Here is a 12,963-nt window from a genome sequence, read left to right as displayed (position 1 = left end):
TGCAGTGAACATTGGGGTGCATATATATTTTCAAATTAGTGTATTCATATTCTTTGGATTAATACCCAGAAGCAGAATAGCTGGATCATATGTTAATTCTGTTCTTAATTTTTCTGAGGAATCTGCATACTGTTTTTCATAGTGGCTGCATTCCCACTAACAGTTCACAAGGGTTCCCGTTTCTCCACATCCTCTCAACACTTGTTATTTCTTCCTTTTTTGATAATAACCATTCTAATTGGCATGTGGTAAAATCTCATTGTGGTTTTTATTTTCATTTCCATAATAATTAGTGATGTTGAATACCTTTTCAAGTATGTGCCTGTTGGCCATCTGTATGTCTTCTTTGGAAAAAAGTCTATTGCTGTACACCTGAAACTAACACAACATTGTAAATTAATTATACCCCAATAAAAATTTTAAAAAAAGAAACAGGATGGCAGGACGCCCCCCCCCCCAAAAAAAGGTCTGTTCAGCCCCTTTGCCCATTTTTAAAAATTGAAGTATAGTTGATTTACAGTGTTGTGTTAATTTCTGGTGTATGGCAAAGTGATTAAGTTATACATACATATACATTCTTTTTTATATTCTTTTCCATTATGGCTTATCACAGGATATTGAATATAGTTCCCTGTGCTATAGAGTAGGACCTTGTTGTTTATCCCCTTTGCCCATTTTAAAATTGAGTTGTTTGGTTTTTTGTTGTTGTTGAGTTGTATGAGTTCTTTATATATTTTGGATATTAACCCCTTATTGGTTATATGATTTGCAAATATCTTCTATTCGGTAGGTTGTCTTTTTGTTTTGTTGATGGTTTCCTTTGCTGCACAGACTATGTAATTATGTACACATAAAATCTAGACAAGTCCACAGATGAATTACAGTTGCATACAAAGGTAAAATTTTAAAATCCATACATTACTATATACCAGCAACAAATCTGAAAATAAAATTTATTTTAAAATAGCATTTGTTAGAGCATAAAATAAAACATATCTAGGAATAAATGTAACAAATGATATGCAAAGCCCCTATTCAGAAAACTATGACTATTACTGAGAGAAATTTAAAAGTGCTACATAGATAAATATGTTAATGTATTAGAAGGCTAAATTTTGTAGCATTCGCTCCAAATTGATCTGTAAATTAAATACAGTCACAAAATCTCAACAGGTCTCTTTGTGGACCTTGACAAGCTAATTCTAAAATGTATGTGGTATATGTATACAATGGAATATAATTCAGCCTTTAAAAAGAAGGAAGCCTTCCATATGTGACAACATGGAGGAACCTGGAGAACATTATTGTGCTAAGTAAATAAGCAGGTCACAGATAAATACTGCATGATTCCACTTACATGAGGTATCTATAATAGTCACGCTCATAGAAGCACAGAGTAGAATGGTGGTTGGTAGGGGCTTGGGGAGGGGAAATGGAGAGTTGTTTTTCAATGGATATAAAGATTTAGTTATGTGAGATGAATAAGTTCTAGAGATCTGCTGTACAGCATAGTGCCTACAGTTTACTGTGTTGTACACTTAAAATTTTGTTAAAAGATAGATAATCATGTTAAATGTTCTTATCACAATAAAATTAATACAATGAAATAAAAATTAATGAAAATTACTGCTGTTTTCGGGAGGCTACTGCCTCATATAGATCCACCACTCGGCCCCTGGGTAAAGGACTGCTCCCTCCTTAGTACCTTGTTCTACTCCTCTCCCTCCAACTTTCCAACAGGACATCCTGAACTGGAGTTCCTTCCAACCATGACCACTACAACCACCCTTTCCCTTTAGTCTGATAGAGAAGAGAGGCCGGGAGAGAGAAGGGAGTATGTTTATGATATCTAATAATTAATGAAAACAATAAAAATGGAATATTTTGGGCCCTTGCATTAAGATAGTAATGGTTATTCATGAGTGAGAAGATTATAGGTAATTTATAAAATTTTCTTTTTTCATCTGTGTTTTCTGATTTTTCTGCAATATTTGAACAATAAAAAGTCATAGTTTTTGTAGGTAAAAAAATAATGATTTTATTTTGGTCATGTTAACTGGGATATTAAAGTCATTTTCTTCAGTAACTTTTCTACATCTCTAGTATTGATGCCTCTCAGGGTAAAAGAAACCTGAAACTACTGTGCTAAACAATAGACTAAATATGGAAAGAAAATTGATATAAAGAACGTTTATAATCTAAATCAAAACTACTTTAGGGGCTTCCCTGGTGGCGCAGTGGTTGGGAGTCCGCCTGCCGACGCAGGGGACACGGGTTCGTGCCCCGATTCGGGAGGGTACCACATGCCGCGGAGCAGCTGGGCCCGTGGGACATGGCCGCTGAGCCTGCGCATCTGGAGCCTGTTCTCCACCACGGGAGAGGCCACAGCGGTGCGAAGCCCGCGTACCGCAAAAGAGCAGAACAAAACAAAACAAAACAACTACTTTAACTCCCTTCTCTGATCTTTCTCTTGTCTGATTATTTTAATTAGCCATTAAGTGCATATATTAGCACACATATTTTTATTTCTAGGTAATGGAACTATACAAACAGGTTCATGGAGAACATGAAGAAGCTGTAGAAAATCTTGAAAAAGTCAAATTCAAAGCTAAACAAAGTAAAATAGACATGGAAAATGATATTCGTGATGATGAAATGACCATAGAAGCCTACAAGTAAGTATTTTTCACAAATGTTACTTATAGCATTTAGAAGTAAAATATTAATTAAAATGTAATATATATTCCTGTATAAGAAATTCAGATAAAGAGAAAGGGAAGAATCTAAATTGCCACATCTATCTTGTTACCAAGTTTATGTATAAATTAACATGTCTTTTACATATGTAAACTAATTGTGTATAAATTCCTAAAGCAGTATTTTTCGGTGTCATTTTAAAGCTCTTGATACATGTTGCCAAATTGCCTGTGGCTATGCTATAACAGTATATATCCCTGCTAACTATGTGAAAAAGTAACTCTTTGAAAAAAGATTCCAGCATGGGATACTATAAAAAACAAATTATATAGCCTTGTATTAATTATAAGCATAGCATCTAATTAATTAAACTCATTTTTTTGATTTCTAGTAAAATGTAATATTTTAAATATATATAGATTAATTATATTTTGCATATTATTGACTTTTTAGTACATTTCTGATGTATTTATATTTTATGATATTCTTCTACTTCCTCTTGTTGGTTTTAAATTCTTCATGTTTCTGTATGATATAAAATTTTTATTTATTCAAACTGATCAGTGGTTTAGTACAGAAAAAGTCATACTCACTATGGAGCTAGAGTCAAGTAAATATAAGCAAAATGAAGAGCAAAAGTTTGTACCTCATCCTATGATCTGGATAACATGCACTTATTAAGATATTTATATTTCCTCACATCTGATGTCTATTTCAACATGTGCTTAAACATTTTTTTAATTGAGATATAGTATAAGTACAATATTATATAAGTTATAGTTATACAACATAGTGGTTCACAATTTTAAAGGTTATACTGCATTTGTAGTTACAAAATATTGGTTACATTCCCTGTGTTGTACAGTATATCCTTGTAGCTTATTTATTTTATACATAATAGTTTTTACTTTTAATCCCCTAAACGCTTTCGTGCCCTCCGCACTTCCCTCTCCCCACTAGTAACCACTAGTTTGTTCTCTATATCTGTAGGTCTGTTTCATTTTTGCTGTATTCATCAGTTTGTTTTAGTTTTTAGATTCCACATATAAGTTATATCATACAGTATTTTTCTTTCTCTGTCTGGCTTATTTCACTTAACATAATACCCTCAAAGTCCATCCACATTGTTGCAAATGATAAGATTTTATTCTTTTCTTTTTTATTTTTGAGTTTCATTTATTTTTTTATACAGCAGGTTCTTATTAGTCATTCATTTTATACACATCAGTGTATACATGTTAATCCCAATCTCCCAATTCATCACACCCCCACCCCCCACCACTTTCTCCCCTTGGTGTCCATACGTTCTCTACATCTGTGTCTCTATTTCTGCCCTGCAGACCAGTTCATCTGTACCATTTTTCTAGGTTGCACATATAGGCATTAATATACGATATTCGTTTTTCTCTTTCTGACTTACTTCACTCTGTATGACAGTCTCTAGATCCATCCACGTCTCTACAGATGACCCAATTTCATTCCTTTTTATGGCTGAGTAATATTCCATTGTATATATGTACCACATCTTCTTCATCCATTCATCTGTCAGTGGGCATTTAGGTTGCTTCCGCGACCTGGCTATGTAAATAGAGCTGCAATGAACATTTGGGTGCATGTGTCTTTTTGAATTATGGTGTTCTTTGGGTATATGCCCAGTAGTGGGATTGCTGGGTCATATGGTAATTCTGTTTCTAGTTTTTTAAGGAACTTCCATAGTGTTCTCCATAGTGGCTGTATCAATTTACATTCCCACCAACAGTGCAAGAGGGTGCCCTTTTCTCCACATCCTCTCCAGCACTTGTTGTTCATAGATTTTCTGATGATACCCATTCTAACTGGTGTGAGGTGATGCCTCATTGTAGTTTTGATTTGCATTTCTCTAATAATTAGTGATGTTGAGCATTCTTTCATGTGTTTGTTGGCAGTCTGTATATCTTCTTTGGAGAAATGTCTATTTAGGTCTGCCCATTTTTGGATTGGGTTGTTTGTTTTTATAATACTCAGCAGCATGACCTGTTTATATATATTGGAGATTAATCCTTTGTCCGCTGATTCATTTACAAATATTTTCTCCCATTCTGAGGGTTGTCTTTTCATCTTGTTTATGGTTTCCTTTGCTGTGCAAAAGCTTTTAAGTTTCATTATATCCCATTTGTTTATTTTTGTTTTTATTTCCATTACTCTAGGAAGAGGATCAAGAAAGATCTTGCTGTGATTTATGTCAAAGAGTGTTCTTCCTATGTTTTCCTCTAAGAGTTTTATAGTGTCCAGTCTTACATTTAGGTCTCTAATACATTTTGTGTTTATTTTTGTGTATGGTGTTAGGGAGTGTTCTAATTTCATTCTTTTACATATCACTGTCCAGTTTTCCCAGCACTACTTATTGAAGAGACTGTCTTTTCTCCATTGTATATCCTTGCCTCCTTTATCATAGATTAGTTGACCTTAGGTGTGTGGGTTTATTTCTGGGCTTTCTATCTTGTTCCATTGATCTATATTTCTGTTTTTGTGCCAGTACCATGTTGTCTTGATTACTGTAGCTTTGTAGTATAGTCTGAAGTCAGGGAGTCTGATTCCTCCGGCTCCATTTTTTTTACCTCAAGACTTCTTTGGCTATTTGGGGTCTTTTGTGTCTCCATACAAATTTTAGGATTTTTTGTTCTAGTTCCGTAAAAATGCCATTGGTAACTTGATAGGGATTGCATTGAATCTGTAGATTGCTCTGGGTAGTATAGTCATTTTCACAATGTTGATTCTTCCAAGCCAAGAACATGGTATATCTCTCCATCTTTTGGTATCGTCTTTAATTTCTTTCATCAGTGTCTTGTAGTTTTCTGCATACAGGTCTTTTGTCTCCCTAGGTAGGCTTATTCCTAGGTATTTTATTCTTTTTGTTGTAATGGTAAATGGGAGTGTTTCCTTAATTTCTCTTTCAGATTTTTCATCATTAGTGTATAGGAATGCAAGAGCTTTCTGTACATTAATTTTGTATCCTGCAACTTTACCAAATTTGATTAGCTCTAGTAGTTTTCTGGTGGCATCTTTAGTATTCTCTCTATATAGTATCGTGTCATCTGCAAACAGTGATGGTTTTACTTCATCTTTTCTGGTGTGCATTCCTTTTATTTCCTTTTCTTCTCTGATTGCCGTGGCTAGGACTTCCAGAACTATGTTGAACAATAGTGGTGAGAGTGGACTTCCTTGTCTTGTTCCTGATGTTAGAGGAAATGCTTTCAGTTTTTCACCATTGAGAATGATGTTTGCTGTGGGTTTGTCATATATGGTCTTTATTATGTTGATGTAGTTTCCCTCTGTGCCCACTTTGTGCATAGTTTTTATCATAAATTGGTGTTGAATTTTGTCAAAAGCATTTTCTGCATCTATTGAGATGATCATATGGTTTTTCTTCTTCAATTTGTTAATATGGTGTATCACATTGATCAATTTCCATTTTTTGAAGAATCCTTGCATCCCTGAGATAAATCCCACTTGATCATGGTGTATGATCCTTTTAATGTGTTGTTGGATTCTGTTTGCTAGTATTTTGTTGAGGATTTTTGCATCTATATTCATCAGTGATATTGGTCTGTAATTTTTTTTTTTGGTAGTATGTTTGTCTAGTTTTGGTATCAGGGTGATGGTGGCCTCATAGAATGAGTTTGGGACTGTTCCTTCCTCTGCAATTTTTTGGAAGAGTTTGAGAAGGATTGGTGTTAGCTCTTTAAATGTTTGATAGAATTCATCTGTGAAGCCATCTGGTCCTGGACTTTTGTTTGTTGGAAGATTTTTAGTCACAGTTTCAATTTCATTACTTGTGCTTGGTGTGTTCATATTTTCTATTTCTTCCTGGTTCGGTCTTGGAAGGTTAGACCTTTCTAAGAATTTGTCCATTTCTTCTAGGTTGTCCATTTTATTGGCATAGAGTTGCTTGTAGTAGTCTCTTAGGATGCGTTGTGTTTCTGTGGTGTCTGTTTTAACTTCTCCTTTTCCATTTCTAATTTTATTGATTTGAGTCCTCTCCCTCTTTTTCTTGATGAGTCTGGCTAATGGTTTATCAATTTTGTTTATCTTCTCAAAGAACCAGCTTTTAGTTTTATTGATCTTTGCTATTGTTTTCTTTGTTTTGATCTCATTTATTTCTGCTCTGATCTTTATGATTTCTTTCCTTCTGCTAATTTTGTGTTTTGTTTGTTCTTCTTTCTCTAGTTCCTTTAGTTGTAAGGTTAGATTTTTTTATTTCAAATTTTTCTTGTTTCTTGAGGTAGGCTTGTATAGCTATAAACTTCCCTCTTAGAATTGCTTTTGCCACATCCCATAGTTTTTGGATCGTCGTGTTTTCATTGTCCTTTGTCTCTAGGTATTCTTTGATTTCCTCTTTGATTTCTTCAGTGATCTCTTGGTTTTTTAGTAATGTATTGTTTAGCCTCCATGTGTTTGTGTTTTTTATGTTTTTTTCTCTGTAATTGATTTCTAATCTCATAGCGTTGCGGTCAGAAAAGATGCTTGATATGATTTCAGTTTTCTTAAATTTACTGAGGCTTGATTTGTGACCCAAGATATGATCTATCCTGGAGAATGTTCCATGCACACTTGAGAAGAAAGTGTAATCTGCTGTTTTTGGATGGAATGTCCTATAAATATCAATTAAATCTATCTGATCTATTATGTCACTTAACACTTGTGTTTCCTTATTAATTTTCTGTTTGGATGATCTGTCCATTGATGTAAGTGAGGTGTTAAAATCCCCCACTATTATTGTGTTACTGTTGATTTCCTCTTTTATAGCTGTTATGGTTGCCTTATGTATTGAGGTGCTCCTATGTTGGGTGCATATATATTTATAATTGTTACATCTTCTTCTTGTATTGATCCCTTGATCATTATGTAGTGTCCTCCCTCATCCCTTGTAACGTTGTTTAATTTAAAGTCTGTTTTATCGGATATGAGTATTGCTACTCCAGCTTTCTTTTGATTTCCATTTGCATGGAATATCTTTTTCTATCCCCTCACTTTGAGTCTGTATGTGTCCCTAGGTCTGAAGTGGGTCTCTTGTCGACAGCGTATATGTGGGTCTTGTTTTTGTATCCATTCAGCAAGCCTGTGTCTTTTGGTTGGAGCATTTAATCCATTCACGTTTAAGGTAATTATCAATATGTATGTTCCTGTGACCATTTTCTTAATTGTTTTGGGTTTGTTTTTGTAGGTCCTTTTCTTCTCTTGTTTTTCCCACTTAGAGAAGTTCCTTTAGCATTTGTTGTAGAGCCAGTTTGGTGGTGCTGAATTCTCTTAGCTTTTGCTAACCTGTAAAGCTTTTGATTTCTCCATCAAATCTGAATGACACCCTTGCTGGGTAGAGTACTCTTGGTTGTAGGTTCTTCCCTTTCATCACTTTAAGTATATCATGCCACTCCCTTCTGGCTTGTAGAGTTTCGGCTGAGAAATCAGCTGTTAACCTTATGGGAGTTTGCTTGTATGTTATTTGTCGTTTTTCCCTTGCTGCTTTCAATAATTTTTCTTTGTCTTTAATTTTTGCCAATTTGGTTACTATGTGTCTCAGCCTGTTTCTCCTTGGGTTTATCCTGTATGGAACTCTCTGCGCTTCCTGGACTTTGGTCGCTATTTCCTTTCCCATGTTAGGGAATTTTTCGAGTATCCTCTCTTCAAATGTTTTCTCTGGTTCTTTCTCTCTTCTCCTTCTGGCATCCCTATAATGCAAATGTTCTTGCGTTTAATGTTGTCCCAGAGGTGTCTTAGGCTATTTTCATTCTTTTTTCTTTATTCTCCTCTGCAGCAGTGAATTCCACCATTCTGTTGTCCAGGTTACTTATCCGTTCTTCTGCCTCAGTTATTCTGCTATTGATTCCTTCTAGTGTATTTTTCATTTTAGTTATTGTTCATCTCTGTTTGTTCTTTAATTCTTCTAGGTCTTTGTTAAACACTTCTAGGATCTTCTCGATCTTTGCCTCCATTCTTTTTCTGAGGTCCTGGATCACCATCACTATCATCATTCCGAATTCTTTTTCTGGAAGGCTGCCTATCTCCACTTCATTTAGTTGTTTTTCTGGGGTTTTATCTTGTTCCTTCATCTGGTATATAGCCCTCTGCCTTTTCATCTTGTCTATCTTTATGTAAATGTGGTTTTTGTTCCACAGGCAGAAAGATTGTCATTATTCTTGCTTCTGCTCAAAATTGTATTCTTTTTTATGGCTGAGTAATATTCCATTTTACATATATATATATGTATATATGTATGTATATATATATATGTATATATATGTATATATGTATGTGTGTGTATATATATATATATATATATATTGCAAGCCATATCTTCTTTATCCATTTATTCTACTGGTGGAACTTAGGTTGCTTCCATATCTTGGTAATTGTAAATAATCCTGCTATGTATATTGGGGTGCATGTATATTTTCCAATTAGAGTTCTTGTATTTTTCAGATATATACCCAGGAGTAGAATTGCTGGGTCATATGGTAATTCTATTTTTAGTTTTCTGCGAAACTGCCATACTGTATTCCACAGCGGCTGCACCAGTTTACATTCCCTCCAACAGTGTAGGAGGGATCCCTTTTCTCCACATCCTTTCCAAAATTTGTTTTTTTTGTGTTCTTTTTGATGATAGCCATTCTGACAGGTGTAACGTGATAGCTCATTGTGGTTTTAATTTACATTTATCTTATGATTAATGTTGTTGAGCATTTTTTAATGTGCCTGTTGGCCTTTTGTACGTCTTCTTTGGAAAAATGTCTGTTCAGGTCTTCTGCCCATTTTATGATTGTGTTACTTGTTTTTTGATGTTGAGTTGTATGAGCTGTTTATATATTTTGCATACTAACCCCTTATCAGTCATGTCATTAACAAATATTTTCTCCCATTCAGTATGTTGTGTTTTTGTTTTGTTGATGGTTTCGTTTGCTGTGCAAAATTTAAGTTCCTTTTTTTTTTTTTATTTTATTTCCCTTGCTTTAGGAGACAGATCCAAAAATATATTGCTATGATTTATGTCACAGAGTGTTCTACCTATGTTTTCTCCTAGGAGTTTTATGGTTTCTGGTCTTACATTTATGTCTTTAAACTGTTTTGAGTTTATTTTTGTATATGGTGTGAGAAAATGTTCTAATATTCTTTTACATGTAACTCTCTAGTTTTCCCAGCACCACTTGTTGAAGAGACTGTCTTTTCTCCATTATACATCTTGCCTCCTTTGTCATATATTAATTAAGTGTGTGAGTTTATGTCTGGGCTCTTTGTTCTATTTCATTGATCTATGTGCCAGTTCTTGTGCCAGTACCATACCGTTTTGATACTGTAGCTTTGCCATATAGTCTGAAATGAAGGAGCGTGAATCCTCCAGGATTCCTCCTCTTCTTTCTCAAGGTTGTTTTAATTATTTGCAGTCTTTTGTATTTCCCTAAAAATTATAAAATTATTTGTTCTTGTTCTGTGAAAAAAGCCATTGGTCTTTTGATAGGGATTTCATTGAATCTGTAGATTGCTTTTGGTAGTATAGTCATTTTTACAATATTAATTTTTACATCCAAGAACACAGTATATCTTTCCATCTATTTGTGTAGTCTTCAATTTCTTTCATCAGCATCTTATAGTTTTCTGAGTACCTGTCTTTTACCTCCTTAGGTAGGTTTATTCCTAGGTATTTTATTCTTTTTGATGAAATAGCAAATGGGACTGTTTCCTTAATTTTACTTTCTGATAGTTTGTTAGTGTAGAGAAATGCAACAGATTTCTGGATATTAATTTTGTATCCTGCAACTTTACTGAATTCATTGATGAGCTCTAGTAGCTTTCTGGTGGTGTCTTTAGGATTTTCTATGACTACTATCATGTTACCTACAAACAGCGACAATATTACTTCTTCCTTTCCAATTTGGATTTTTTTTTTTTTTTTTTGCGGTTCGCGGCCCTCTCACTGTTGTGGCCTCTCCTGTTGCGGAGCACAGGCTCTGGACGTGCAGGCTCAGCAGCCATGGCTCACAGGCCCAGCCGCTCCACGGCATGTGGGATCTTCCCGGACCAGGGCATGAACCCATGTCCCCTGTATCAGCAGGCGGACTCTCAGTCACTGCGCCACCAGGGAAGCCCTCCAATTTGGATTTTTAAAAATTTCTTTTTCTTGTCTGATGCTATGGTTAGGACTTCCAAGACTATGATGAATAAAAGTGACCAGAGTGGGCAACTTTGCTTTGTTCCTATCTTAGAGGAAGTGTTTTCAGCTTTTCACCAATCAGTATGATGTTATCTATGGGTTTGTCATATATGGCCTTTATTATGTTGAGGTATATTCCCTCTATTCCCACTTTAAGAGTTTTTATCAAAAATGGATGTTGAATTTTGTCAAAAGCTTTTTCAACATCTATTGAGATGATCCTATGCTTTTTATTCACATTAACTAATTTGTGGATATTGAAAAATCCTTGTATCCCTGGGATAAATTCCACTTGATCACACTGTATGATACTTTAAATGTTTCTTTGGGTTCCATTTGCTAATATTTTGTTGAGGATTTTTGGATCTGTGTCCATCAGTTATACTGACCTGTAATTTTCTTTTTTTGAGATATTTCAGTCTGGTTTTGGTAACAGGGTGTTTCTGGCCTTGTGGAATGAGTTCAGAAATGTTCCTTCCTCTGCAGTTTTTTGGAATAGTTTGAGGATAGGTGTTAACTCTTCTCTAAATATTTGATAGAATTCACCTGTGAAGCCACCTGGTCCTGGACTTTTGTTCACTGAGAGTTTTAAAATTACTGATTCAATTTCATTACTGGTAATTGGTCTGTTCATATTTTGTATTTCTTCCTGGTTCAGTCTTGTGTGATTGTACATTTCTAAGAATTTGTCCATTTATTCTAGATTGTCCATTTTATTGGAATATAGTTGTTCATAGTAGTCTCTTATGATCTTTTGTATTTCTGTGGTATCAGTTGTAACTTCTCGTCGTTCATTTCTTTTTTTGGTGGGGGGAAGGGGGCCCTCTCTCTTTTTCTTGATGACAGAAGAGAATTTTTTTCATTAATCTATTTGGCACAAACACATGTTTGTCCATATTAATTACAAATACAACATTATCCATCTTGTACCATTTTCTAAAATTTTTCCTTCTCAATTTTGAATTAGCTGGTGATTTTTATAATTAATATTTAGATGGACCCAAAGGCATATTATTATTACTTCCGTTACTCATTATTATTTGTTACACCATATAACTTACTCGTTAATTTTCTTCTCATTTACGTACATTTTCTAGAAGTTCTTTTATAAGCATCAGTGGAGTCATAAATGCTTTATTAAATAAAATTTTAAAGATATGTTTAATTTTCCTTCACTATTTTTTAAGAATTAACAGACATATAGAAACATGATTATGTGTGCTATCAAATGTATACATTTATGATTTTTTATGTATATGTATATACACTCATGTCACCATGCCCCAGGTTAAGATATAAAAAGTTTCCAGCATACTAGAAGTTTTTTCTTGTTCTCCTTCTCAGTCCATACCATTCTCCTAAAAAGTCATCTCCATTCTCACTTCTATCACCATGGTTAGTTTGGGCTGTTCTTGAATTCCATATAAATGGAAACACACAGCATATATTCTTTGGTGTCTTGATTGCTCTACTTTATAGTAATTCTTAACAGGTAAAATGATTCTTCCCATTTTATTCTTCTAAATTTATTCTGATTTAGCAGATACAAGAATGATGAAATCTAAAGTACCAGTGTGGGCAAACCTAGTAATCAAAGTTTTACACTGAAAAATTCTTAGAAGGCTGAGGAATTGGTGGCAGCAGTTGATGCTTCAGGAAATAGGGATGAGGAGATAACTAAAATAATACTTAGCTCCTGCATTCCATGACACTGGGCAATTGCTCACTTCTTAGTCAAAATCTAGTTTATTATCTGGACTGGGGAAATGGATACCACTGAGAGAAGAAAAATTAACTTCATAAGGAGGAAATTTAACCAAACATGTACATTTTAAATGCTCAGGCTCCCAATCTCTCATTGATCTGGCTTCTAGAATTCTGATAGGAAGCCTGTACTCTCCAGATATGGAAGGGTAAAGGACAAGCTTCTTGCCTATTTGTTTGTTGCTTTAATTTTCATTTATATTGTGAGATTATATCTTTCAGTTTCAGTTATATCTTTCAGTTCATTTGACCCTACTCCTAAAATCAGGCTTATGCATGATAGCATAGCCTGGGCAAATTCAGTAAACACATCATATATT

General features: G+C 34.5%; 1 protein-coding gene across 1 annotated transcript in view; it reads left to right on the top strand.

Moving 5' to 3' along the window:
- Positions 1 to 12,963, top strand: part of CCDC178 (coiled-coil domain containing 178) — a 234,081-nt gene that overhangs the window by 50,090 nt on the left and 171,028 nt on the right. The window contains exon 8 of the mRNA XM_060027775.1: positions 2,533 to 2,675. Coding sequence (XP_059883758.1) covers positions 2,533 to 2,675 — 143 coding nt within the window. The remainder of the gene's footprint in view (positions 1 to 2,532; positions 2,676 to 12,963) is intronic.

The sequence above is a fragment of the Delphinus delphis genome, chromosome 13, assembly GCF_949987515.2.
Source record: "Delphinus delphis chromosome 13, mDelDel1.2, whole genome shotgun sequence".
In the NCBI taxonomy this organism is placed as follows: domain Eukaryota; kingdom Metazoa; phylum Chordata; class Mammalia; order Artiodactyla; family Delphinidae; genus Delphinus; species Delphinus delphis.
Note: the sequence above shows the minus strand (reverse complement) of the source record. Positions and strands in the feature narration are given on the sequence as shown.